Below are 27,958 nucleotides of genomic sequence, written 5' to 3' on the forward strand. Positions count from 1 at the left end.
GAGGGGTATTCAGGCATCCCATTCCATACAGTGGGGCTGTTCCCATGCCCTGGTGCTTGGCCCATGGTTCCACCACTGTCCTGGCTAGAATGCAGTAAGATTCTTGAGCAGCAGTCTCGTAGAAGAGATTTTTGGTGTTGAGCTTCCAGTTTCTCTAGGGAAGATAACCCATTAGCGTGAGTTTTATGTAAAGTAATTGTAGTTGAAAATCTTTTCATTGTGCACCGTCAATAAAATTAGACATACCTCGGGACTTCCCTGGCGGTCCAATGGTTAAGACTCCGTGCTTCCACTGCAGGGGACACGAGTTCGATCCTTGGTTGGGGAGCTAAGATCCTGCTTGCTGTGCTGTGGGGCAAAAAAAAAAGGGGGGGACCTACCTCGGTGCCACAGAACTGACTGTTTTTCAAGGTTTGGTTTTTTAAAGGAAAGTTATTGGTCATAGGTTGGTTTCTGGGCTCTTCATGTTGGTACTGATGGCTTTGATGAAGTTTTCATTTCTAGCCCTGACTTCAGTGAGGAATCTCTCATCCCCTGAGGTGTGGAGACAGAATACATTTTCTGATATTTTAATGAATAACAGTGCTCTGAACCCAAATAGTGGCTTGTGTGATAAGGTTGGGAGGGAAAGATTATTCAATAAGGATGGCAAGCTATGCAACATTTAGGAGCTTTGGCTCTTAATGGAACAGATTTTAGGGTCAAATCTTGTTTCCGCTCAGCACTGTGACCCTGGGAAACGTTTCTAGAACATCTATAATTGTAAAGTGGCAGCAGTAATAGTACCTGTTTTATAGGATTGTAAAAGGATTAAGAGATACTGCCTATAGAGCTGTAGGAAGTAGACGTCAATAAATGTTAGCATCTGTGTTATAATTTTTTAATGTTTTATTTTCATATAAGTTCAAACTTAAGGAAAATAATACATATAAATCTTGTGTCCCCTTTACACAGATTCACCAGTTGTTTGCTGTAGCATTCTGAATGTATGTATAATGTGTTTTTTCTGAATCATTTGAGAATAAAGTGGAGACATCATGCCTCTTTGCCCTGGATACTTCAGCATGTATTTTCTCTTACATAATTACAATACAGTTATCAAAATCAGTAAATTTAATATTGAAACATGCCATTATCTAGTCCATAGTCCATATTCTAAAATTTCATCAGTTTTCCCAATTAAATCCTTTATAACTATTTTTTCCCATTCCAGAATTTATTTTTATTGTTTTTAATAATGATAGCAAAAATTAAGGTGTCAACGCAAGCCCAACATATCTAGTTGTGCAGACCAACAGAGGGCTGATCTGATGATGGACTTGTGTTCATCAGTATCATGTCATCCTAATGGCTGCAAAAGGGCTTTGGGGCCAAGTGTGAAGGGTGGTGGTCCTCAGAGCAGGGGAGGTAGCCTTGTGACTGGGGTTGAGAGCTGTTGTTTTTTGGGGTACAGAGGTCTAGGGCAGAAACTATGGGAGGAAGGAGATGGAGATAAGAAAAGCTGTAGGAGAACACCTGCTTATCTGAAAATGAGGCTTAATCGGAGCCATGCCATCACAAAATCTAGCTTCTCAGTAAATTTCATGGGTTATCATCATATGTAGTCTTTTTAGGCCAGTGGTTTTCAAACTGTGTTCTTTACTGTTTCCCAGATTACACAAACATTATGTTCAAATTTCATTTTTTAGTCCAGCTTTCAAAGCAATTAAAGTAGATTAAAAGAAAAATACACTTGAACATGTCATATACCAAATTTGACATGCTGGAGGTCACTGGTGCACTCACTTGTAATCCATGTTCATTCTCTTTGGGGCAGATCTTGGTTTAAACCTTCTTTTGCCATCTCCGTGGATTTTAAGGTTTTCCAGAGCTATTCCTCCACACTCCCCATTTCATATTTATGTTTTCAGGAGAGCATAATTATACTCATTGTTTGACCGAAGGAAATGTTTAAATTTGAGCTTATAAAATACATTTATATAATACAGTGCTTTTTTATCTAGTTTATTTTTTGAGGTTTCACATGTTACTAGAAAAGACTTCTGCTGTTTATATGTTTTTTAAAAGTTTGAAATCCTTATTACATTCCCCAGGGGACTGCATCTTGGGCTCTTATAGCATCCTCCTTCCCTAGGTCTCTCTTCCACCAGCTGTTTATTCCTGCACATCCTTCTTGAGCAGCCAGTACCTGTTCTCTGTCCTTTCTCCATCCGCAACCATCTGATATTTCCTTTCTTGCTCTGATATTCTAGTGGCCCCTCTCAGGTACTCATAGGAGTTGTTTGTTTTTATGTGCTCACTGGGTAGTAGTTGCACACTGTAACAAAGTCACACCATACAGAGTAAAAGACGAGTCTCCCTCCCTCCCTCTTCGTGGAGTCACCCATGTCTCTCCCAAGAAAAGCCACTGTTACCATATTGCATATTCATTTTTTCAGAGATGGGCTCTGCATCTACACCTGCAAGCATACATGTAAACAATACAGCATATTTTTACACTCCTGTCGACATTCTGCCCACACTGCTCTGCACTTCACTCTCTTTTGGAGGTATTTCCCTGTGGTACAAATAAGCTGCCTCTTTCTCTTGAGTGGCGGTATGATATCCTATTTTTTGGATGCTGCAATAAATAACCTTTTACCTGCTTAATTTAGGACATGTGAGCGTATTTCTGTAGATCAGTTCCTCAAAGTAGGATTGCTGGAAGAGTGTGTCATGTGTAGTTTGTTTTTTTTGTTTGTTTTTTATTTAAGAAGGAATGTTATCTTTTATTTATTTAGTTAGTTTTGGCTGCGTTGGGTCTTCGTTGCTGCACGGGCCCCCTCTAGCCGCAGCGAGCACGGGTCACTCCTCACCACGGTGTGCGGGCCTCTCATCCTGGTGGCCTCTTGTTGCGGAGCACGGGCTCTAGGCGCGCCGGCTCAGTAGTTGTGGCTCACGGGCTCTAGAGCGCAGGCTCAGTAGTTGTGATGCACGGGCTCAGCTGCTCCACGGCATGTGGGATCTTCCCAGAAGAGGGCTCGAACCCATGTCCCCTGCATTGGCAGGCGGACTCAGAATCACTGTGCCGCCAGGGAAGTCCCTTATGTGTAGTTTTGACAGTAGTTGCCAGACTGCCTTCCAAAGAGGTTCCACCAACTTATACTCCCACCAGCCTGGTATGAGAGTGCCTGTTTCCTTACACACTCAGCTATATATTTTGATATATATATGTGTGTTTGATACATATATTTGTGGCCCAGAATGTGGTCTGTCTTAGTGAATGTTCCATGCAGGCTTGAGAGGAATGTATATTCTGCTGTTGCTAGATGGATGATTTTGTAAATGTCAGTTATATCAAGGGGGTTGATAGTGCTTCTCAGGTCAACTATATCCTTATTGATTTTCTGCCTGCTTGATCTGTCATTTGCTGACAGAGGAGTGATGATAACTCCAACTATAATGGTTGATTACTCTATTTCTGTTGGGCAGTCCTATCAGTTTTGTTTTTTTAAATTTTATTTATTTATGGCTGGGTCTTCTTTGCTGCGCACAGGCTTTCTCTAGTTGCGGCGAGCGGGGGCTACTCTTCATTGCGGTGCGCGGGCTTCTCATTGTGGTGGCTTCTCCTGTGTGGAGCACGGGCTCTAGGCGCACAGGCTTCAGTAGATGTGGTGCGCAGGCTCAGTTGTTGTGGTGCACGGGCTTAGTTGCTCTGTGGCATGTGGGATCTTCCTGAACCAGGGCTCGAACCTGTGTCCCCTGCATTGGCAGGCAGATTCTTAACCACTGTGCCACCAGGGAATCCCCTTAAAGGTCTTTTGGCCATTCACTTGGAAGTGATGATGTGCTGGGACTCGTGTCCGGCCTGTGGCTCTCTGTCTTGCACTCACTGGGCCCTCAGCCTGCAACCCACTCTGTCACAGTTCTGCACAGCTTCCTCTCTTGCCTCATTTGGGTCTTTGTCCACCATCACTCCCTCAGAGACGTCTTTCCTCTTGAAGCTGCCCCCCTGCCTCCTTCCTCATGTTATGTTCTGTCCATTACCCTGCTTTTTGGTTTCCTCTGTGGCACTTGGGCCCTGACTGAACTCTTCACGGCAGGGTGCACAGTCTGTCTTTCCTCTAGCAGGCGAGCTCCCTTCCGTGTTCACACTTCCATCTCTAGTACCGAGAATAGTGCTGGTCACCTAGTGGGTGCCCAGTAAACACATGTTAAGTAATTGACTCTTTCCTTGCTTGTGTCATTTGCTTTTGAACCTACCAGCATCGTTGGATTTTCCGTATTGGACTGTTGGCAAAGCTGTAGGACTCTGTGAGTTTGCCGTCTGAACCTTGGGATGCCATGTCCCAGAGCAGTTCTATCAAGAGGTGGCGTAGATTCCAGACATGTTGTCCATAAATGTGCTGTAGGGAGCTGGGGTCCAACCAGAGACACAGTATGTCTCCCCTGCCCAAGGCCCAGCACACGCACCCCAAGAGTCCTGCCTGCAGTGAGGGCCTGCTGGGGTCCTTAGGGAAAAGGTGGCCCCATGATCCAAGTTGGGCACTTGGCCTGGAAGAGAGACAGGAACGGGCTAGAACAGCTTCAAAGAATTTCACGAGCAGGAATAAGAGAAGTCACTCTTAACGTAGCAGCTATCTTAATTGTGACTGATGCACTTAGGCAGGGATGCAGGGAAGAGGTGAGCTATGGCATTGGGGCTTATGAGTGGTGGACGTCCCTGGAGAAATGAGGCTCAGGGCTTCTCCGGAGTCAGCGCCCACTGCCTCCAGGGCTTCCACAGTCTTTTATTCACATCTTCTCTCCATGTGCCAGGCCCTGTGCTAGCCCTGGGGATGCAGCCCTGAAACAGGTGTTATCTCTATGCTTAGAGACCTCAGAGTCAAGAGGTGGGAGAAGTTGGATGTGTGTCAGCAAGGGACTCTCTGCATTCTGTCACTCCAAGGCAGGATTATTTATAGGACCTTCCCTTCAGAAATAGCCCTTTAAAGCAGCCATTCTCAGGTTTTGGGGTTTCAAAAAGTTAGGGTAGGGAATTGCCTGGTGGTCCAGTGGTTAGGGCTCCATGCTTCCACTGCAGCGGGCCTGGATTCGGTCCCTGGTCAGGGTACTAAGATCCCGCATGCCATGCAGTGTGCCCCCCCCCAAAGAAAAAAGTTAGGGTTGCCCACATTTCTTACTATGCCTAGGACAAGGATTTTTTTTTCTTTTTTTTTAGTTAAACCTATCATCTACTATTTATTACTGTCTTCATTTCATAACAGAAAGGGCCTTTCTTTGTCCAGTTTTATTGAACTGTAATTGATATGCAGCACTAAGTTTCAGGTATAGAACATAATAACTTGATTTACATATATTGTGAAATGATTGCCACAAGTTTAGTTAACATTCATCATCTCTATATACATATAGAAAAAAGGAAAAAAGTGTTTTTTTTCCTTGTGATGAGAACTCTGAGAATTTACTCTCCGGACAACTTCAAGTTGACCACCTTCATACAGTTTCCCTTCCCTCCACTTCCAAAGGGCATTTTAATTCTAAAAGTAGGAGGGATGATATCATCCTTGAATAAAATTAGCTGTATGAAAACCAGTTTCTGAAAAGCTCCCTGTTGTTTTCTCTTTCCCATTTCACCGGCACTGGTGAAACTGTCCTGGACCAGCACTGACTCCGGGCCGGCGTTGGCAGCCACTGCACGTGCTCCGTGAGAGCAGCCTCCGTGTTGTGTCTTGTAGATCGTGACAGACCAGCAGACAGGACAGAAGATCCAGATAGTCACCGCAGTGGACGCCTCCGGATCCCCCAAGCAGCAGTTCATCCTGACCAGCCCAGATGGAGCTGGAACTGGGAAGGTGATCCTGGCTTCCCCGGAGACCTCCAGTGCCAAGCAGCTCATATTCACCACCTCGGACAACCTCGTCCCTGGCAGGATCCAAGTAAGACCTGTTGACAGGTGTTTGTTTCAGCACTTCTGCTACTGCACTTGTTCTTGACTCTTACCTCTACGATGGAGGCCAAATCCATCCCTAGAAGGTCCTTTGGGGACCTGCAAATATGGTGGCTTGCTGCCTCGGCTAAAGTAAAAAACCAGCAAATGAGTGGCGAGGCCCAGAAGGCAGCCGCTGCAGTGCTCAGATGGAATGGAATTTGAGCCAGCAAATCAGCGGCCCCACAGGAGACTGACCTGAGCAGTTGGCATGAGCCACTGGAGAGTTGTTCTCAGCCAAGGCCACGTGGTTGGCAGCCCTTGGCCTGTGATGCTTGAGGGGCACCACCAAGGGCTGATCACAGTCAGATGAGGACCGACTTGTTCTAACTCGTACTTCGGACTGGCCCGGCTCTTTATTCTGACCTTGTTCCTGTGAACTGCTGCCTTTGGGCCGCTCCGTTCTGCCCTGGTTCTCCCTCCTCTGGCAGGCGGGATGGGGTTGGGGCAGGTACAGGAAGGAGGAGAGCAAGGGCTGGAAGAAGAGCAGTGTTATTGGGAAGCATTGAACTTCCAAGTCCAACACTCAGAGAAGCAGGGACTCAAGGCCAGTGTCCCATGGTGGCCAAGCATGGAGCATGTTTAGTCCAGGTCAGGGTGCAATCCATGGTCTTGTTTGGTTCTGGTTTTTAAGTTTTTTAAAAATTTGTGGTAACATATAAAATTTACTATCTTTATAGTTTCTAGGTGTCCAGTTCAGGGGCATTAAGGACATGTACACTGTTGTGCGGCCATCACCACCACCCATCCCCAGAACTCTTCATCTTCCCAAACTGAAACTCTGTCCCCACTGAACAACTCCCGTTCCCCACCCCTCAGCCCCTGGCTACCCCTATTCCATTTCCTCTGGGTCTCACTACTCTAGGGACCTCACGTAAGTCGCATCCGGTAATATTTGTCCTTTTGTGACTGGCTAATTTCACTGAGCACAATGTCCTCAAGGTTCATCTGTGTTTTGTCTTATGTGTCAGAATTTCCTTCATTTTAAAGGCTGAATAATATTCCACTGTATGTATAGACCACGCTTGGTTTTTCCATTCATCTGTCAGTGGACATGTGGGTTGCTTCGACCTTTACTGTGAATAATGCTGCTAAGAATCCATGTGTTTTGCAGGGAGATTTCTACTATGGAGAAAACTCAGGAAGGAAAGTTTTTTTTTCCTTCCACTGGAGCTGGGTTCAGAACACCAATATGTTCAGCTTCCGGAGCTGTACTTTTGAGACACCTCATAATGCCATTAGCAAATACTTCCTCATCCTTCCTTTCCCAGTGTACATTCTGATCACCTAGAATCAGAGTTCCTCCCTGCTTGCTTCGATTACTTCTTTGTGAAATGATGGCTGGTGATTCTGTGGCATGTCTTATAAGAGGTCATTGCACATAATGATTTCTGTATATATTCTCACTGTACATAAATCATTTTAAGGCTTATTGTTAGTACATGATTTAATAACAGCTATTTTTCACTTTTTCATGTTGAAACCAGTTACATTACTCTTCCAAATGAGCAGCACTGTGGGTCACCTAGAAAGTCACCTACCAATGAAGGAGAAATAGCAGGTTTCAGCGGCCACCTATCCTAGTACCTCCCCTCCCAGCTGCCTCCTGAGAGAGCTAGTTATTTAGTCAATAAAGCTTAATTACTTTTCTGCCAAGTGAACCTCTCTGTGTGCTTTCAAGCTGTTTCATGAGAATAGAGAAGCAACCAAAAAGACCTCGAGTATCTTCATGTTGGAGCATCTGCCTGCGAGTCCCCACACGGCCCCCAGTCCTAGGTGGTTGGGGTGGCCAGATAGGAGGGTAGGTCCCTGAAAACCAGTGTCCGACCCTGGACAAGCCCACTGCCACCCACCACCGCTGAAGGGGCTTGGTCCAGATGAGCGGCCATGCCATTCCTGGTGGCAGACTGTTGTCACGTGGCATTTTCCCAGTTCTGCCCAGAGTTCTTAGAAACCCGAGATTAGGAATTCACAGTTCAACATGACTTTGCTTAGTGCTCTGGTTTTTCATCAGCACTCTGCTTATTTCCTGATTCTTCTTAGATCGTCACGGACTCTGCTTCTGTGGAGCGTCTCCTGGGGAAGGCCGACGTCCAGCGGCCCCAGGTGGTAGAGTACTGTGTGGTGTGTGGCGACAAAGCCTCAGGTGAGTAACCAAAGGCCATGCTGGGTGCACATCAGGGGCCAACATCATGCACCAAATTCGGGGCGGGGGAGGGTTGTAGGTTTCAAAACATGAACTCCAGTCTTCTTATTGGGGTGGTGATGTAAATAAGCAAATCAGTTTGTCGGATTATAAGAATCAAAAGGAAAAATCAAGAAACTGTTTCTGTGATTTGTAAATCTTGGTTGGGTGTCAATTATTTTTGTACTAGTAAGAAAGAAATTGGGACTTCCCTGGTGGTCTGGTAGTTAAAACTCTGCGCTTCCACTGCAGGGGGTGAGGGTTCAATCCCTGGTCAGGGAACCAAGATCCCACATGCCACGCACCGCCCCTCCCCGGCAAAAAAAAAAAAAAAAAGCAATCATTTCATTAGTCTGGGTAATATCTGCTCAGTTCTTTGCTGTTTCACAAGATGTGTTTGTTGTCTATCCTTCCCTCGTCCTAACTGTAGCTGCCTCTTTCATGCCCTCACTGTAACCCAGTATGATAAACAGGAGGGGGCATGTGATTCTGGCTGGAGTCCCAGGGTCAGGAAAGGCCTGAAGTCACATTGGTGACCTTGGTGGTTGAGTGTGTGCTGTCAGGTAAAGCAGAAGGGTGTTCCAGCTGGCAGGACCAGGGCCTGGATAGTTTAACATCCATACCCACCATGTCCCTGGGGAAGCACTCCTGGGCCTCCATGGTTAGGAGGTGGGTACAAGGAGACTAAAGAAGATGTCTGGCCCAAAAGCTCAGACTTCAGCCTGCTAACAGTGGGAGCCCTAGAGGGTAAGTGATGCTAGGGACACTGACCTGAGTTCTGAGATGACCACTTGGTTCTGCTTTATTCTGGGGTCACTGCATTCGTAGGAACTTTGGATACTTTGCGGTCGTGGTTTTAAAAAAAAAAAAAAAAAATGCTGAGCCAAGCCTCTTAAGAGGAAGACAACCCCAGGCAAGCACCAACTGAAGGCCGGAAGCTCCAGCCCTGCCCGTTCATGCCTGAGGTGCTGTGCTCTCGCCCCTTCTCTGAAGCCCTCACCTGCCCCAGCAGGCAGGGGCCGGCGCTGCCTCTGTCCTCATCACCCTTTTGTTCAGATCTCTGGGCACTGGATGCGTTCTTTTCTAGTTGCTTCCTTACAGGCCTGTCTTCCCCTCCAGAATGTGCTCTTTTTTTTAGAGCAGGAACCGTGTCTTACCCCTTCATCTCTATATCCCCATCTTGTTGCTCAGCAAGGAGAGACATTCTGCAAACTTTCGAAGGAGTGAATGAAGCATGAGCATAGCAGAGGCCACAGAATCTGCTTGGTTTTCCCTTCTGGGCTTAAAGCTCATGACAGGCTTGCAGTGCCATTGCCTCCAGATATTAGAGATCACTCTAAGGCCTAGAGAGCCCAAGGAAATCCACTGCAAGGAAGGAAAAATGATGTCCACAGAGTCATTTCAGCATGACTCTTCTTAAAGGCACACAGTTGAGATCCTCTAAGTGCAGAGTTGGAGAACAGCTCCACGCGCCAAAGCTTAGGGCCATGGGTTGCTCTGCAGCCGCCGTCCACAGTGACCCTGTGAACTCTGACCCTGCAGTGTAGTTATGACCCTGGGTTACATGAGACCAAACCAGGAGAGCGTACGCGAGGGCGGTCCCAGCTGGGAACATGAGGAAGGGTAAACTCACGTGCGGCTCTTTTTAGTGTGGGAGGGAATTAGAACTTAGAGACCCCCCAAAGTAAACAAGCTTAGAAAAAAGAACTGGCGGCCGCCTTTTGGCCTGGGCTCACACGGTCACGCCCCCCACCCCGGGTCAGTCTGGGGCCCAGGACATGACACACAGGGAGTAAATGCAGGATGAGACCCTTTGGGCTAACAAAACACGAGCTTGTGTTTGCTCTGTGACACTCTTGACGGGACAGGGGAGCTCAGGGCCTTCACCAGGCAGGTCGGCAGAGCCGGGCCCGGTGAGTACAGCGGACGGTGCAGCCCAGCCATCATCCGCGAGCTCCTGCTGTGCACTGGGAGCACCGAGGTCATGCCATTTACCAGCGGCCGCATAACCTGTCTGAGCTTCCGTTTGTCCGTCATGACCTCACAGGGCTACTTTAAAGATGGTAGAAAAATGTGAAGGCCCTGGGTGCCACGCTTAGTGCTCAGGCCTGTGGTGGGCTCGTGGCTGCTGGCATCTGACCCTACACACCAGTCCCCGATAGACTTACCTTTCTCTTTCAGGCCGTCACTATGGGGCTGTCAGTTGTGAAGGTTGCAAAGGTTTCTTCAAAAGGAGCGTAAGGAAAAATTTGACCTACAGCTGCCGGAGCAATCAAGACTGCATAATCAATAAACACCACCGGAACCGCTGTCAGTTTTGCCGGCTGAAAAAATGCTTAGAGATGGGCATGAAGATGGAATGTGAGTAGCTATTAAAAAACCACATGAGTTAATAAGGAGGGCGAAAGTGAGGTTTCCATGCCTGGCCTTCAAATACTCTAACAGTATCTGCTGAGGCTTCATTTTGGTTCACCTTCAGGGTCGGCTCAGTGATGCGGCACTGATACCACTGGGGTTGGTTGGTTTCCATGTGGAAACCTAGTCCAGATAATTTGGGAGGCAGCATGTGGAGTGGGATGAACACAGGCTTTGGGGTAAAGCTGATACCATGTCAGCTCCAGCCCTGCCCCCAGGAGCCGGGAGGCCTTGGGAAGTCATGTGGCCTCTGAGCCTCAGGTCCCCATCCATGAAATAGAACCCTGGCCTTCCTTACATGATGCGTCTGGGGTCCTCTTTTCTTTCTTCTGCAAAGGTCTGTTTTCTTCATTTATTTCTGGCATGTGTTCTTGCTCTTGTACCAGATGCTGAAGGAAGAGGAGGTCACTGGTGTCACGTAAAATGGAGCCCCACTGACAGTTAGCAGAAGCTGTCCAGCTCAAGTTGGGCATTAGGATGCTTCCTTTTCCACGTGGGGCATGGGCAGCTCTCTGTTAAGGGCCCACCTGAGGGGGTGTTTCTCCTCCTGGAGAGAGTCCTGTGAGCAGCAGGAAGTGACAGAAAGATACCCACACAAACGCCACTCGGTCCTTTCTCGGCCATAGCACCCGCCATCTTGAGCTCCTTTATATTTGACAACACTTTGGCTTTGAGCCTTTCTCTCCTTTGGCTGCGAAGTCCACTGTGGAAGTTGAGCCAGGCGTGTCTAGCACCGAGCTTATCCCGGCAGCAGTGGGCTTAGTCAAGAGGACTCTTACCTCTCCCGTGAAGGATGTGCTTTTTAAACATGGGTATTTCTGTTGTGATTTAAGCTGTGCAGAGTGAACGGAAGCCCTTTGATGTGCAGCGGGAGAAACCAAGCAATTGTGCTGCTTCAACGGAGAAAATCTATATCCGGAAGGACCTGAGAAGTCCTCTGATAGCCACACCAACATTTGTGGCAGATAAAGATGGAGCAAGGTCAGTCCCTGTGTTAACAAAGGGCGACACTGTAATCAGCCTTTGGAGCTGATTAGGGGAAGCACAGATATTCCTTGGAAAGGGGGCTTATGTGGCTCCCCACCTGCGGGCCACAGCCTTGAGTCTTGTCTTGCCTTATCCCACCCTTTTTGGAGCCACTCTAGTCACACCTCTGTCCAGGCCTGAGGATGGTAGATTTAGGATGGGGTCAGAATTTCTCCTATCTCAGGTGCTGGGATTATGTGCTGTAGTTCAGGCATCATTCTTGCAGGAAAACAGTTGTTCCATGATTCAGGATTGGGGCTTTTTTGCAGTAAAGATAAAAGGCCTAAGACCCAGGTGTGGTCTGGATGGTGCCACAAGTCAATTTACATGTTTTTTTAAATGTAATCTATCAAACTTAAAGGAACAGAAAGAGGGAAACAAGAAATCCAAAATGTATCATGGCAAGCGCTAGAGTTGGGAATGCCCTGGTGATACTCTGAGATCAGGTTAACATTACTGGCACAGCAGTGGACGTGGAAGCCCGGGGGGATGTGCGGTCTGTGTCATCCTGTCTCAGGCTGCAGACCTGGCTCTGCACATCTATCTGATTGTAGAGAGAAGGGGGTTGGTGAGTCACTCGGTGGCTGAGTCTAGTTAGCTTTTCCATTGCTCAGCCTTGCAGATGTGGACAGGACAGGTAAACGCAGCCTGATCACACTGTGCATTAAATGTTGGAAGCTATTCTGGGTTTCTTTATGTCTTAAATAGACAAACAGGTCTTCTTGATCCAGGGATGCTTGTGAACATCCAGCAACCTTTGATACGTGAGGATGGTACGGTTCTCCTGGCCACAGATTCCAAGGTGATGTTCTCTCCTCATGCCGTCTCCACTTTGATGTCTCACTGCAGGCCGCTTCTCTGAATGTGTGCACCCACCTTCTTCTTGGCCTTCAGACTATGTCGAGGCCATGGCCTTCTGCATCTCCATTTACTTCTGATACTGCCGTGCTGTGATTTGTTTCAGGGATGCCAATGGCTTTTTGGCAACTCAGTCAGAGCTGGCTGGTCATGGTCACTTAACATGTCAGGGTCTAGAGTTCAATTTGGTGAAAATTCTGTGGTTCACTTCTAAGATTTTCCCCCCTAGTGACGCACATTGGCAAACTACGGGCAGGCTGAGGAAGAGCTCCTTATCCTAAGATGGCCTTTTGCAGGCGTCCCTAGTTTCTTTTTAATAGATGACCTGCAGGAAGAAGTCCAGCCAGCATTCTGGCAGCTCTAACCTGGACAGAGTGAGTCAGCTACAGGGAATCCAACTTGCGGGCAGAGATGTTTGTCACCCTAAGTAAGAGACAGCTGGCTGCCTCCCGTGGAGATACCTGAGGAGAGGGGGTTTTATCCAGGCAAGGGAGCCCATTGCTCCTCTCACCTTATTGTCCCTGATGTAACTCGAGCAACGATGAAGCGGCGGCAGCCCCACTGAGCCCCAAAGTCTCTGCTCTGGAAGGAGCGACTTAGAACAGCGCTGGTGTTGCTGCCGCCCTCAGAGCCAGAGCTGGGCCTGCAGGCTCCCCTCTCATCTGCTCTCGTGCACATGTGGCGCATTAAGGAACGTCCTCTTCTGGGAAAGGAAAGGCAAAAATGAGAGCCTATGGACAGCTGCCCTCCACCCAGCGGTCCCTGGCTGGGCTTTGAGCCTGTTGTCCTCGGGCGGTGGTGACGAATCATGCCTGGCTCGTTGCCTTAACCCGGCAGACGTGCAGGACAGTGACTGACCACCTGGTGGGGTGGACACACCATAAGCCTGAAAGTAAGGCCTGAGCACCCTGAACTCCTGATGGCAGGGGGTTGCGCAGCCCCTGTCCCGTGTGCTACCTGCACAGAGGCTGGTACAGAGCCGGCCACCCCGTGCCCTCCCGTCCCCACCCCAGCGCCCACCAGGCAGGGGTGTTGGGAAACCTGAGTAAGTTAATTTGATAAAGCATGCAGTGCCCACTCCATAAACGCTAACTGCTAGGAGTTTGTTGTGGTCGCTGCATCGAGGAGAAGGAGCACAAAGCTGTGCAGTAGTGAGTGAAGCGTAGTGAAGACAGCAGCTGCAGAGTCATAGCCAGGCCCTACCCGCCCCTCTCCCAGGACGCGGAAGTGACAGGACCCACTCCAGAAGATTGTCGTGAATAATAGAACATACGCAGAGCCCCTTAAAGGTAGCTGTTTTCAGAAGCTGATTTTAAACTTTTTATTACGAAACAATTATGCATTGAAAATCATTTACTTTGAATAAATACAAAGATACCACAGTGCTGCATGCTCCCTTCACCCAGTCTCTCCCGGAGGCCATGTCTTGCAGAGCCGTAGCACAGGATCAGGACCAGGGCAGGATATGAGGACAGGGGTGGGTATCATTCTTTTTCTTCTTTTCACCCTTCAACTTTTTCCCTTCAACGTATCTATCATGACGACCTACATCTTTCACCAGCTGCATGATATTCTGCTATGTGGTGGTTCTGTGATATATTAATTACATCTCTGTTTATGATCTTTTCTACTGATTCTAGTTTTTCATTTTTATAATCAAGATACAGCAGACATGTTTGTATACGTATCTTGGTTTATTTGTTTGAGTATATCTTTGGCTTTTTCTTTTTTTTTTTAGTTGAGATGTAATTCCCATACCAAAAAATTTACCCTTTTAGTGTACTATTCAGTGGTTTTCAGTATATTCACAAGATTGTTACAACCATCCCCACTATCTAATTCCACTACCTAATTCCAGAGCATTTTCATCACCCCAAAAAGAAACCCTGAACCCATTAAGCAGTCACTGCCCCTTCTTCCCACTCCCAACCCCTGCCAGCCACTCACTTTCTGACTATGGTTTTGTCAATTCTGGACATTTCATATAAGGGGAATCATACAGTATGTAGCCTTTTGTGACTGGCTTCTGTCTCTTATCATAATTTTTTCAAGGTTCATCCATGTTGTGGCCTGTATCAGTACTTCATTCCTTTTTATTGCCAAATAATATGCCATTGAATAGCTATATCATGTGTTATTTATCCATTCATCAGCTGATGAGCGTTTGAATTGTTTCTACTTTTTCCCTATTAGGAATAATGCTGCTGTGAACATTGTGTACAAAGTTTTTTGTGCACATATGTTTTAATTTCTCTTACATATGTACCTAGGAATGGAATTGCTGTTGTCATATAACAACTCTACGTTTAAACTTTTGAAGACTCGCCAGACTGTTTTTCACAGCACTTGCACCATTTTACTTTCCCTCCAGCAGTGTGTGAGAGTTCCAATTTTTCCACATCCTCACCAACACTTGTTGTTATCTGTCTTTTTGACTGTGACCATCCTAGTGGGTATGAAGTGATATCTCATTGTGGTTTTTATTTGCATTTTTAACTAGCTTATTTGTCTTTTTCTTATTAAGCTGTAAGAGTTCTTTAGCTATTCTGGCTACTAAACCATTATCAGATGTATAATCTGCAAAAATTTCCTTCCATTCTCTGGGTTGTGTTTTGTGTGTGGGGAGAGAGATTGTCTTTTTACTTTCTTGATAATGTCTTTTGAAGCACAAAAGTTTAAATTGTGGTGACATCCAGCTTATCTTTTTTTGTTCTGTCATTTTATCGCACGTGTAGGTTTGTGTAACTACCATCACAGTCAAGATACAGAACTGTTTCATCACCAAAAAGCTCTTCCTCTCACTGCCCCATCATAGCCGTACCCCCATAGAAGCTGTTTTTAAAGCAACATTAAACCTTCATTGCCCTGAGAGTCTTGTATGTGTGTTCATCTTTAACATGATTATTTTCTGATTAACAGGCTGAAACAAGCCAGGGAGCCCTGGGCACACTGGCGAATGTAGTAACTTCCCTTGCCAACCTAAGTGAATCCCTTAACAATGGTGACACTTCAGAAATGCAGCCAGAGGACCAGTCTGCAAGTGAGATTACTCGGTACGAACCCATGAGGGTGGAGGCCCCTCCCGACACACACACAGGCGCGGCGTTGTGAGGGTGGGTGGCAGCATTTTGACACCCACCCTGTATTTAATCAAGGATTGCAAAATTGTCCCAGTGCCCCTGCATGTCTGTCTTCTTTCAAATTTTAACTATGGGAATGTGGACCCATTTTAATACGCGATATAAAACAGTCTAAAAACTCTTTTCATTCCAGATAATAAATGAAATTGAGTAACTCAGTGGAAGCAAGGGAAGAGATGTTAACTTGTATTGGTCACTGCTTATGGTGCCTAAACATCCGTAGTGTATCCCCTTTCCCACTTCTGTTTATCTTATGTATCTTTTTTCCAAGTACTGAGTTTAGAGCTTAAATCGATTCATCAGGGTAGACAGATGATTAGCTGTTAGATGGCACCAGCTGGTCCAGACACCTGTGCCCGCTGCCAAGGGTGTGTTCTCTTTGCAGCTGGGCTGCTAGGTTTGCTCCTTTCCTATTGGACCGGCCACTGCTGCCTCTCTTGCCGGTCCAGGCAGGTGCATGGCCGGGGCCACTCAGGTGCACCAGTCCTCATGTTCACTTGTGATGTGTTAGAAAATTAAAATCTGGATCCATTGGAAAGAGGATGGGATTTGAGTTAGGTCGAATTCTGGTTCTACCTCTTACTAGTTGGGTGGTCTTGGAAAAGTTAGCTTTCACATCTGTAAGATGGAGAGAATTCTACCTTGGAGAGTAGTTGTGAAAAATAGAAATTACATGTGAAAGTAAATATCTAGCTTAGCACCCAAGGCGCCATGGAGACAGCATGTGGAAGCCGCTGCCCCTCCTCTCAGCAAGTCAAAGTTAATTATCTTTTCCCCCATGTGTTGTTCCCTAAATTACGTCTCAGCTAGAGCTCTTCTCATAGAAGCTGTGGACTCACAACACTTGCTTGCTATGTTTTTGCTCGCAGGGCATTCGATACCTTAGCTAAAGCACTTAACACCACAGACAGCTCCTCGCCTCCAAGCCTGGCGGACGGGATAGACGGCAGTGGAGGAGGGAGCATCCACGTCATCAGCAGAGACCAGTCCACACCCATCATTGAGGTCGAAGGCCCCCTCCTTTCAGACACTCACGTCACATTTAAGGTGAGTGTGTGCAGCTGGGAGAGGAGCTCTGTGCCCAGGCTGGTCTCAGTTAAAAAAAAATCAAACCTTGAAGTGAGCTCATTTTTCATACGGTCGTGTTTGATCAGGATCTTGTGTTTCAGAACAATGTTCCCATTGTGAAGCATTTTCACTGTCTTTTGCTCACTTGGCTGTTTGGCTCTGCCGGTAACCCTGAAGCGGGCCACCTGTCACTGCCAAGACAGGCTGATGCGGGCTGCTCTGCCGTCCGCCTTCCCATGATGACCTGGCTTCAGCATAGGCTCAGGCAGGCCCTTTGTCTGTTCCAGCAGGCGTTCCCAGCCATTGGGCCTGACCTCTTGCCCTCTAGAGCCACAGAAAGTAGATCTCGGATATACTTGAATACTGGTCAGGTCCTCACGGTCTTCCCTGCACGCACCTCCCCGGCCTCACTTCTCCAGGACACTGCCAGGCTCCCTGAGCCCCTGGTCTCTAGGTCTGCAGATTGAGTCTTCAGTTCCCCTCGTATTCTCCACTAGAGAGATCTGGCCAACCACTTAGGAAGACTGAGTCCCTGCCCATAGTTGTCCAAGGGTGCCAAGAACACAGGTCACCAGTGGGATTCCAGCTTCAGAGGCATTCAAGCCTCTTCTAGACAGTGGGGCTCCCGGAACCCAGCCCGACATCCTGGTGGTGGTGTGTCCTCCTCCTGCCATCTGGGCTCCTGCTCAGCTCTCATTCACTGTTCCCTGAGGCCACCTGCCAAATCCCTGCTAGCCTGTGGAGCTGACCCGTCCCCGAGTTTGAGTTAGACTTGAACCTATGGCTCACAATGGAATTGCCTTAGAACAAGTACCAGTGTAGTTGAAGCAGAGTTGAGAGGTATGTCTTTGTGTGGATAAGCTGGGAGGTCCCCATCCTCCCACATCTAGGGGCCGTCAGACCCTAGTTCGCTGGGCAGGACCCCACAGGGAGTCAGTGCCGGCCCCCCTGCAGAGGACGCATGCCTCACAAGGATGCTCTGCACGGGGGCTTCAGTGTCAAGAGACTGGTGTTGACAAGCTGCCCCCCTCACTTGGTCACCCCCGTGCCGTGTGCTCTCTCTCCCAGCTCACGATGCCCAGCCCGATGCCCGAGTACCTCAATGTGCACTACATCTGCGAGTCCGCGTCCCGCCTGCTCTTCCTCTCCATGCACTGGGCCAGGTCCATCCCGGCCTTTCAGGCACTTGGGTAAGTGGCTTTTTTCTCTGTGTGTATCCCTGGGCAGGGCCTTCCCTGCTCTAGGAATGGCCTGGAAGATCTCTGAGGGCCCTTCCAGTTTGTTCCTTTGGCCCGATTTGCTTGTTAAATACAGTTGGTGGACTGGTAGCAAGGGGACAACCTTGGTGGCCAAGGCTGCCGTGTTCCTCAGACCTTTATCGTGCCTTCTCCACGTGCCTTGGACTTGGTGCTAGGAGCAGGGGATGGAGTGGAATGGAAGGCAGGAGTCGTCCTGTGATCTTGAGACAAATAGGGGGTACTGCGTCTGGGGCCTTCTGAGATGAAGACAGATTGTTTCAAGGTGCATCAGCCGTGCCGTCCTGAGTGTAGATTCCCCCCTCCTCCCTGCTGCAGCCCCAGCTCCTCCCTGGCAGGCTGGGTGTGTCTCTACCTTTCGGAGCCCACCCTCGGCTCTCAGTCCTTTGATTGCTGCAGCCTCTTGTGACAGAACCACACCAGGGCTGTTAAGGGAATAGTTTCTCCTCAGAGGGACTTCAGTTAAGGCAGTCACGGACAGTGGTGTTTGTGGAGAACAATCCTGGGCATTCCGTAGGCCTTCGGCAAATACATGGTGACATGACTTGTTTGGGACACGCGGGGGCTTGGAGGAGTGCCACCGGCCCCCACACCCACCACGCCTCTGTGTCCCCAGGCAGGACTGCAACACCAGCCTGGTGCGGGCCTGCTGGAACGAGCTCTTCACCCTCGGCCTGGCCCAGTGCGCCCAGGTCATGAGCCTCTCCACCATCCTGGCTGCCATCGTCAACCACCTGCAGAACAGCATCCAGGAAGGTAGGGCGGGGGCTGCGGGCAAGGACGGCTCGGTCTCGGCTGACCCGCCGCTTAGCCAGCCTGTGTCCCACAGCGTCCCTTACCCGTCAGAATGTTTAAATTTCTACCCGACTGCCTTCTTTTCATATAATGAAGAGGAAAGGAAAAAAATAATTGGGAAAAGGTGCCGATTTCCGACATACAGACGTTGAGTGATGTTTTCAGAATAGTCACAGCTTCTGTTTTCAACTTCATTGACAGGTTGCCCTTTCATGTATCTCACAAATCCTCACAACCCTGTAAAGTAGAAACTGTTATGTCAGGGTTACATATGGGAAGACCAGGTAGGTCCCAGTAAGGTCCCTGGCTTGCCCGGGATAAAGCAGCAAGTGGAAGAGCTGGGGACTGGGGCACAGACCTGGGTCATGTGACCCCCTAGTCCAGGGCGTGAATGAACAAGTGAGTCTCTTATTATGAGATCTGTGCAACCACCTGACATCGGGTGGTCAGGGCCCAGCCGTATCAGGACTGGGGAGTAGCCAGGGAGGTCTCCACAAGCTGCACGTCCGCAGCACACTGAAGACACTGTCAAGGGAGCCCGTGCTGCCCAGGGTCTAGACTCGACCCCTGCAGATCACACTTGCATCTGAGGTGGAGTTGAATTGCTCTTCTAATCAGGCATCCCAGTGTTTGAGACCTAGGAGTGTGAGTCACCTAGTCACACCTTCGTTTTTCTAGTTATTCCTTTGGAATAATAGTTATATAATGGTGATTTTTAAAACCCTGTAACATTTTATTGAATTTTAGGTTTGTTCGCAAATGAGCTTTAGTTTTATTTTTAACTGAATATAATAACACTGCCTTCAGCAAGATACTGTCATGAACACTAAACCAGACAACGGATAAAATTACTTTGACAACTAAAAAATGCCAACGTGTTCAGGTTGGCAAATATTTATTCAGTGCCTGCAGAGACTTGGAAAGAACTGACCTTGATAATAAGAACTGGCATGTGGGCCTTCAGCACCTGCAGGCCAAAGGTGCTGCCCAGGGTGGGGCCGGGGAGAATCACTGGTCTCGGAGGTCGTTACTGAGGCAGAACATCAACAGAGTGGAATCTGGGTGCCTGTTGTCACTTCACCTATAACTGGAAAATGAGGCTCTTGAGATAACTGGTTTTTCATTTAAAAGTGAAATTATTCTCTCATTTTTTTCAATCTGTGGCCCCTCAAAGAAGCTCATGTTATTGCTCTCATTAGCCTTTCTCAGAGGATCTGTGATGTTGATTTCTAGATAAACTTTCTGGCGACCGGATAAAGCAAGTCATGGAGCACATCTGGAAGCTTCAGGAGTTCTGTAACAGTATGGCGAAGCTGGATATAGACGGCTATGAGTATGCATACCTTAAAGCTATAGTTCTCTTTAGCCCCGGTAAGATATGCAGTGGTCACGGTCTCTCGACGACGGTTTTCCACCTGTGTCTACTGATATTTCTGAACATGAGCATGTTTGTCAGGTTGTCAGCAGTGTAGAGAGAGCCCTGCCACAGTGTGTGTGACTGAATGTTCCCGTAATATGTGTGCTTTGCTAGCTAACATAAATACATACATTCGTTTAAAGTCCTGTCTTTATATTCCCAAAGAAATAGGCTGTAGTTCCGGGTGACTTCATATGCTACATAGATATCATCTGTATCCTAACTAAGCCATTGGCTAAATAAGACTACGGCAAACAAAATTGAGTACACATTTGGCCCTCTGTATCCACGGGTTCCATATCAGTGGATTCAACCAGCCGTGAATCAAAAATATTCAAGGAAAAATATATTCCAGGAGTTCCAAAAAGCAAAATTTATTTTGCCATGCACCAGCAACTAGGTACAACTATTTACATAGCATTTATAATGTATTAGGTATTATAAGTAATCTAGAGGTGATTTAAAAGTATACAGAAAGATATGTGGTTATACGCAAATACTATACCATTTAACGTAAAGGACACGAGCGTCAGTGGATCTGGTATCCATGGTGTGTTCCTGGAACCCATCCCCTGTAGATACCGAGGGATGACTACTACCACCCAGTGTCCTTTTTTTGTTTTGATTTGTTCTGTTTTGCTCTTTGCTAATTTTTAGGTATGTTAGCACTTATAATCCAGTACAGATTGAAACTGCACAAGTACCCACAGTCTCTGTAGGGCAGTAGCAGCAGCCGCAGGGCATGCCGAAAGGTGTTCACAGCAGGTGAAGGAGAGGCAGCGGGACTGTTGGTGGAAAGTAAGAGTCGACCGGGCTGGCCTCGCTCACCCCCCGTCAGCTGTTCTCTCTGAGCCTCCTGAGAGGCCACTTGGTGACTGTTGTCCTCGACAGCAGGGGTGGACCCAGCTTAACCTCTCTGTCCCACTGCCCCGGCCCCTTACTCACAAATAACAAAATAGCTAATAAGAGTGGGAGACACTATGTGATTAAATATCTAGAGAGCAGATGATAATTTCTAATTTCATGTGGTATATATGTTGTCTGGAGTAAGGAAGGAAGCCACAGGTCTAGAACCAGCCCCAGTGGGGCTGCCGAGGCTGGTGTGAGCACCCAGGGGCCGTACCTCTCCTGGGAACCTTCAGGTCATGGCAGAGCACAGAGGAAGAGCCAGTGTTCTAGCAAGAGTATCCAAACTAGACCAGCCTTCAGAGCTCAATCTATTGCACTTGAGAAATTTGTCAGCAGTTTTACTAAAAATAAGTACTGAGAAGTCTGCAGATGAGGCTTTCCAAATACAGAAGACAATTTGGGGTACTTTTATTTTTTCAGATCATCCAGGTTTGACCAGCACAAGCCAGATTGAAAAATTCCAAGAAAAGGCACAGATGGAGTTGCAGGACTATGTTCAGAAAACCTACTCAGAAGACACCTACCGGTGAGGCGCACGGGCAGGATGGGGGCGAGGCTGGATCTCTCGCTGCAGATATCAGTTACATTGGCCTTCCCATTTCTGGCAGCCTGGTAGAGCCTCCATGTGATCACACTTTCATTCTTGCATTTTACGGCTGATAATGGAGTGGGGAGGGTCAGGAGTCCCAGGCCATCCCAGTGTTGCTGGGTGACTGGGTGAGACCTTGGGTTGTCGCTCTTTAATGAGAGGTCGGGAGCCGTGATCTCCTTTGGGGCTGATGTTGTGTGTGAGATGAGTTCTCACGGAGTCTCCGCTTGTCCAGAACAGTCGGCAGCTCTGCCCTTCTGCCCCGCATTCACTGAGGAGACGGTGCTAGACAAAAGGACAGAAGCCAAATCTGACCCCTAGAAAGAGTGACTGGGTTGGACAAAGTAGTAATTTAATCCTCACATAAACTGATTTTTTCAAGTTCCTTTATTTGGGTGAAAATTGATGTTTGGGCAGCAGGGGAAAAATGATATCTGTATGCCTTTCTCATGCAGCTTTGACCAGGAAAGTTGTTCTGAAATAGGGCAGAATGTGCTGGCAGGCTTTCCCTCCAGCTGAGGAGTGGAAGACTCTTTCCTCGTGATCTCTTCTAACCCACTGGAGGCTATGTGAACTTCTGGGGCCTGTCAAGCATAGTGTTTCCCTCCCCACTTTCCCCCGATCATGTCCTCTGCATAGACAGACCTCAGTCAGTCGGTGCCCTGTGGGCCTGAGTGCCCCAGCCCCAGGGGGACAGTTTCTCTGGTGTGACTAGGGGCCTGTGGCGGGCCCGGCTGGCAGAGAGCCTGCCTCTGCTTTAGGCACACCGCCATGGCCAGACACAGCTTTTGCCAAAGCAGGATCCATTTTCTACTGGAGCCACTGAAGACCTCACAATGAATCTAGAATGGCTTCAGCCTCAACGCATACAAAGTGGGACTGTCAAGTAACACACCCACACCAGAGCTCATACGTACAGCCAGGTGTTTGGGTGTGCTGTCCTCTGAGGAGGTTCTGGGCCCAATCCACACAGAGCCTGTGGCCAGAAGAGGCTGAAAAGGCTCCTCTGGGGCTGCTGGCAGAGCCCTAGCACACGAGAATTGCCTTGACGATGGCAGCTCTCTGGCCTTTGAAAGTACATGTTTCTGAAAAAATCCTGAGTCACTACTGGTCTAGTCAGGGATCCTAGGCGAGAAGAGGGCAAGCCAGGTAGGTGATTTGGGGCCAGAAATGAGAGCAGGGGGGCTCTCTCATAGCACTCAGAAACACTCAGTTCCCAAAGAAAAGGCCCTAGAATGGTTGCGTCCTGTTTATACAGTCATTGCTTTAGTCTGTCCCATCCTTAGGCCTTTCCTCATGCTGTTCGTTCCTCCTGAAATCCTCTCCCATCCTTTGCATCTCTGCTGATAAGAACTTAGCCAGCATCTAAGGCCCAGCTAGATGTCCTCCCTGACTGGCCTTTGCCGACTTCCCGAGACCCTTCAGCCTGTCGGCCCCTTGGCACCTTTGGGTGCCCTGCCAGACATCGTGGCTGGGCAAATGGATGATGGTGCTGGAATACTGCTTTCATAATACAAATACATTTTCCCCTTTTAAAAATAACGTTCACTGTACAAAAAAATTAGAACATTCTGGAAAGCAAAAAGAAAACGTGTAGCTCTTTGTAAATACCACTTCCGAGGGATACCTGTTAACATTTTATGTATTTACTTCCAGTAATTTCTTAGTATGTGCAATTGGAATCAGAAAATAGAAAATAAGGTTTCGTGACCTTTTTTTCCACTTAATAGTCAGTGCACATGTATACATTCTTCTAAATCACTTTCCATGGCTAAGGAGATGCCATAATTTCATCATTTCCCTACTTACGAAAATGTCAGTCGTTCCAAGACTGGGCTGGCCCTGCAGTTTGCGTCCTGGTGCCCACCGCTCCGGGTGCTGGCTGTGGAAGTGGCCCATCCACAGGATGCTTCAGATAGTGTCCAGTGACCTGCCAGGACAGGGTCATGGTGTGCCCTCCTGGGGTTCCTTCCAAATAAAAATCTTATTGCTTTATTTTTAATTACAATGCCAAAAAAACAATGGATGTTAGAGCAATATAGAAAAAGTTTTTACTTGATATAATCACTTCAAATCCCAATACCCAGAGGTCAACCATTAGCATTCTGGTGGCCATCCTTCCAAGTACTTTATTTACACACATACATACAAATGAATATACATACGCAAGTGAGGTCACATCCTCTTTTTTGGCTGCGTTGGGTCTTCGTTGCTGCGCGCCGGCTTTCTCTAGTTGCGGTGAGCGGAGGCTACCCTTTGTTGTGGTGCGCAGGCTTCTCATTGCGGTGACTTCTCTTGTTGCAGAGCACAGGCTCTAGGCGCGCCGGCTTCAGTAGTTGTGGCACGTGGGCTCAGAAGTTGTGGCGCACGGGCTTAGTTGCTTTGCAGCATGTGGGATCTTCCTGGACCAGGGCTCGAACCCATGTCCCCTGCATTGGCAGGTGGATTCTTAACCGCTGAGCCACCAGGGAAGCCCTCACATCCTCTTTTTAAGTTTTTATTCAGCTATATGTCATGGAATTCTTATCAATGAATAAAGACCTTTATTATCCTCTTTAATGAGTATGTAGTGATTCATTATATGGAGACACCATACTTTATTTTAACCTACCCTCCACTGACAGGTTTCCAGAATTTTCTTTTTGGTGGGGCTGAGGAGAGTTGTTATAAACAATGAAGGGAACATATCAATACATAATCTTTACACTCATGATAAACTCCTACAAGAGGAACTGTTGAAATCAGAAAAGCAAGGGTGGACGGTGGACGGTGAATGTGTGTGTTTGGTTCAGTTCCGAGCAGTGCAGACAGGGCCCTTGGGAGCCTATCCAGGGTGAAGTCTGAAGTGCAGCGAACCCCCCTTTCTCTAATGACCCTTCCTCTCTTACAGGTTGGCCCGGATTCTCGTCCGCCTGCCAGCACTCAGGCTGATGAGCTCCAACATAACAGAAGAACTTTTTTTTACTGGTCTCATCGGCAATGTTTCAATAGACAGCATAATCCCCTACATCCTCAAGATGGAGACAGCAGAGTATAACGGCCAGATCACCGGAGCCAGCCTATAGCGCACACCTCACACCTGCCGAGGAGCACAGGATCCGCCCAGGACCGCTCAAATACAAAGAAAATAAAGTAGTGGTATTTTGGTATGTGCAAATATTTCCAGTATCTTCTTAGCTATTTCCTACCTGGTTTCTTCTTATCTGTTAATCCCAGACAGTAGCACCTAAAAGACTAGTAGGATCCTTTCCTGCCATAAGAAATGTTTTAATGCCTTTTGATGAAGCAGCAGATTTTGGAACAACCTTTTAACTCAAGTTTTTATTTAGAAATTCTCAAAGGGCAAAAAACAAAAGCAAAGTTTTATAATGTCAGACTAGTTAAAGAAAACTAAAAGAACCTAAGAGAACAACAGTATGTGTGTATATATTAAAAATGTCCTTGGAATTAATAGCTACTAATTACCAGGGTAATGATATTAGCACTTTCTAAGCACTTGTTATCAATGTGTAATGTTAGCAACATCTTGCCTATGTGCAGGGCAAATGGAAAACTGTGTATGTCTTTTTGCCGAAATACTAATGATTTCTGTGAAAATGCAATAGGGTTACAGGAGACAATCATTTATGCTTAAGGAAGGACTTCCTAACTGTACGCACATATTGCTGGTGTAGAGCTAAATTCCCGGGAATGAATGAAGATGCAGCTTATCTGTACGTGCAGTCAGGGGGAGTGTGGTGGCACAATCGTGGTGACCCGAATTCGAAGCTTCCTCAGCCACAGCTGATGCTTGTCGGGTTCCCTGACCTCTGGTCCTGGTCTGTGACGGGCATCTGCAGGCTACTCTGAACTCGGGGCTCTTCTGATGACTGGTTCTCAGAATTGGATTAAACCAGTCAGATGTTAACTGCCAATTCCTGCAGCAACTGAAAACATCCCCGAATCACCTCCACCACTCACAGCAGTTGGAGCGTTCTGACCAAAAAGTGCAAGGTGAGCATTCTGAACCCTTGCCGGGACCTCCCGACTACAGTGTGGGGCGGTTGCATGTTTTTCAGGTGGAGGAGTGCGAGGAGGGCTCCCTTCTCAGCAGTTTTCATCCCAAATGCCCCTTGGGAAGGGCCTGTGTTCCTGCACTTCGGTCCGAACCGGGAGGTGGACTGTGGTGCGGGTCTTGCTGCCTGCCCAGGCAGCAGCTGTGGTGGAGCTGAGTGGCACGTTTCTCAGTGTCTCCAGGCTCAGCACCTCTGTCGGCAGGTCTCTCAATGATCCTGGCACACCACGCACTTGGGTTCCCCCGGGTTGTGCCAGCAGACGAACTCTGGAGTGTTTCACATGATGGGTGCAGAAAGAGGCTGCCTGCTCCTTAAAAGCAACCTTTAATCCCCAAAGTTACCATCTTCTTTCTCCTTGTAAGTGATAGCGACCATCGTTTACAAGAACAGAATGCGGTTATTGGGAAGTTTAGCCGGAGAAAAGCGCCCATAGTTCCCCTGGTTGTGAAGAAGCAGCACACATTTCCATTTGGGAAAAGTAGCAAGGCTGCATCAGGTACCTGTACTTTCTTTCTGTGTAGCCCAGATTAAGAAAATACAGTGTGAGGCTAAACTTTTATTTCTTGAACCTTTTGATCAGATGATACCCCAAAAGACCCCAGTGCACTCACTCCCCTGCCTCCAGGCATCCACGGCCGTGTAAAGCGGAGGAGAGCAAGGTGGGTGCCTCGTGTGCTGCGCGTGGGTGCTGGGCCGCCGCCACGGGCTCACGGCAAGACGGGACTCTATTCCGAAGTTGTTGGTGGCACTTATGGAAGTCATTAGTGGGAATTAGTGGGAACAGTGTCTCCAACTTGGAAATTCCTGTTTGGATCTGATTATATCATTTATCGTTCATGCCTTGGGAGCAAATTTTGGAGAATAGTGGGGGTACCTGTTATAAAATAATGGGAAGGATTTAATTTTGACAGCTTAAATTTCTGGTTTTCTACCTTTGAAGTGATTTAAGTTTCAAAATTAAGGCAAAAAGTGGCTAAGGATTTTCGCAGAGGGCATTTTGTAGCAGCACTTGTGTGCATCTTACATAGCAAGTTGCCTGTTTCTCTGTTCTTTTGACTTTGGATGTAAGCATGTCTGTTGATCCTGTAGCAGCTCCCTGGGAACACATATTGTGTCACATCTTTCAGGTCTGAGTTCTCGGTGATGGTGAAAAGGTCCGCACTGGCTGGCTGCCCTGGGCGTCCTGTGTCTGTGAGGCTTGTACACTCAGGTTGCTTTAAGGTATGAGGGCAGCTTAGCCAAGACCTAGACTGAAGTCTGTGCTGGGAACAGAAGGTGGTACCAGCAGGGAGACAGTGAACACCTGGATAAGTACATGCCCCACGCCAGCAGGCCGGCCCGGGAGAAAAGTCGATTCTAAGCCGGTCCTGCTCCCTGAGTCCCTTCGCTGCTGATGGCTGATTCTAGTGGACCATTTTGGGCTCTGAACACTCCTCATTAGTTTCCTAGATCCCCTTGGCCTTACTTTGAAGTGACCTTTTCCTTAAAAATCGGCTCCACACTACCTGAATTCTCACCGCTCCAGATCATCTCAAGCTTTTGACAGCAGGTCCATTCTCTCTTGTCAGATTGGTTAAAAGAAGCCCAGAGTCAAGAATTATTTAGAGAGATTGCAAGTAAATATTTGGGCTCAACTTTCACCGGGCTTTTAACCCTTGTTAGTAGTTTGTGAAACTCTGATTTAGTGAAGTGAGACTAGCCCTGAGTAGTCTGCATCTGAGTGAAATAAGCCAGGATCAGGATTCTTTGCCACGAGAATCCTGGCCCAGCCACCCCTCCCTCCGTGAGGAGAGTACCTAAGGGAGGCGGGGACAGACGTACACCACCTCTTGATGAAGTGGGCTCTTTTCCATCGGTATTTCAGATAATGTTGGACAGTTATGTATTGAAATTTGTGGAGTTCATTACATATAATCATAAAACAGGACCGGAAGAGACATAGAAAAGACCAAATTACTCAAGCAAATATTTTCCATGTTATTCCTTGAAAGTATTTTTAAGGAAGTATGTTACCACCCTTCTGATTTGTGTGTGTGTGTGTGTGTGTGTGTGTTTGGGGGTGGGGCGGGGAGGCTACCTTATTTATTGTCTAACCTCTGCCATGAGGCTGTGGTCAGGGTTCTTTTGTTGTTTGGGTTTTTATATTTAATTTCAGGTGTAGTCACTTGTAAGATGTTATGTAATTGCCCTTAAGAGGGATCGTTTTCTAGCCTGTCGGCGTCAGTATTAAATGCAGACTCTCTCCCGAGGTGGTGGCAATGGACACCGCTACCAACG

General features: G+C 47.7%; 1 protein-coding gene and 1 long non-coding RNA gene across 13 annotated transcripts in view; one reads left to right on the plus strand and one right to left on the minus strand.

Annotated features, from left to right (window-relative positions):
- Positions 1-27,178, plus strand: part of NR2C2 (nuclear receptor subfamily 2 group C member 2) — a 79,713-nt gene extending 52,535 nt beyond the window's left edge. For 4 of the 12 annotated variants that reach the window (XR_008615847.1, XR_008615855.1, XR_008615856.1 and 1 more), the window contains 13 exons: positions 5,718-5,918; positions 8,012-8,114; positions 10,335-10,514; positions 11,402-11,549; positions 12,303-12,396; positions 15,372-15,505; positions 16,462-16,639; positions 17,729-17,850; positions 18,533-18,672; positions 19,945-20,082; positions 21,458-21,563; positions 24,517-25,619; positions 26,044-27,178. Coding sequence is in view for 1 of the 12 variants with exons in the window: in XM_055080193.1 (XP_054936168.1) it covers positions 5,718-5,918; positions 8,012-8,114; positions 10,335-10,514; positions 11,402-11,549; positions 12,303-12,396; positions 15,372-15,505; positions 16,462-16,639; positions 17,729-17,850; positions 18,533-18,672; positions 19,945-20,082; positions 21,458-21,563; positions 24,517-24,691 (1,719 nt within the window). In the remaining 11 variants the exon portion in view is untranslated. Of the gene's footprint in view, positions 1-5,717; positions 5,919-8,011; positions 8,115-10,334; positions 10,515-11,401; positions 11,550-12,302; positions 12,397-15,371; positions 15,506-16,461; positions 16,640-17,728; positions 17,851-18,532; positions 18,673-19,944; positions 20,083-21,457; positions 21,564-24,516 lie in introns of all 12 variants that reach the window. The other 8 variants (XR_008615849.1, XR_008615848.1, XR_008615850.1 and 5 more) reach the window with 8 other exon arrangements.
- Positions 19,426-24,522, minus strand: LOC114484317 (uncharacterized). Its single transcript, XR_003677051.2, has 3 exons — positions 23,436-24,522; positions 21,562-21,911; positions 19,426-19,798 (listed from the first exon to the last, which is right to left on the minus strand). It is a non-coding gene; the product is annotated as an uncharacterized lncRNA (long non-coding RNA).
- Positions 27,179-27,958: the final 780 nt, after the last annotated feature.

The sequence above is a fragment of the Physeter macrocephalus genome, chromosome 18 (genome assembly GCF_002837175.3).
Source record: "Physeter macrocephalus isolate SW-GA chromosome 18, ASM283717v5, whole genome shotgun sequence".
NCBI classification, from domain to species: Eukaryota; Metazoa; Chordata; class Mammalia; order Artiodactyla; family Physeteridae; genus Physeter; species Physeter macrocephalus.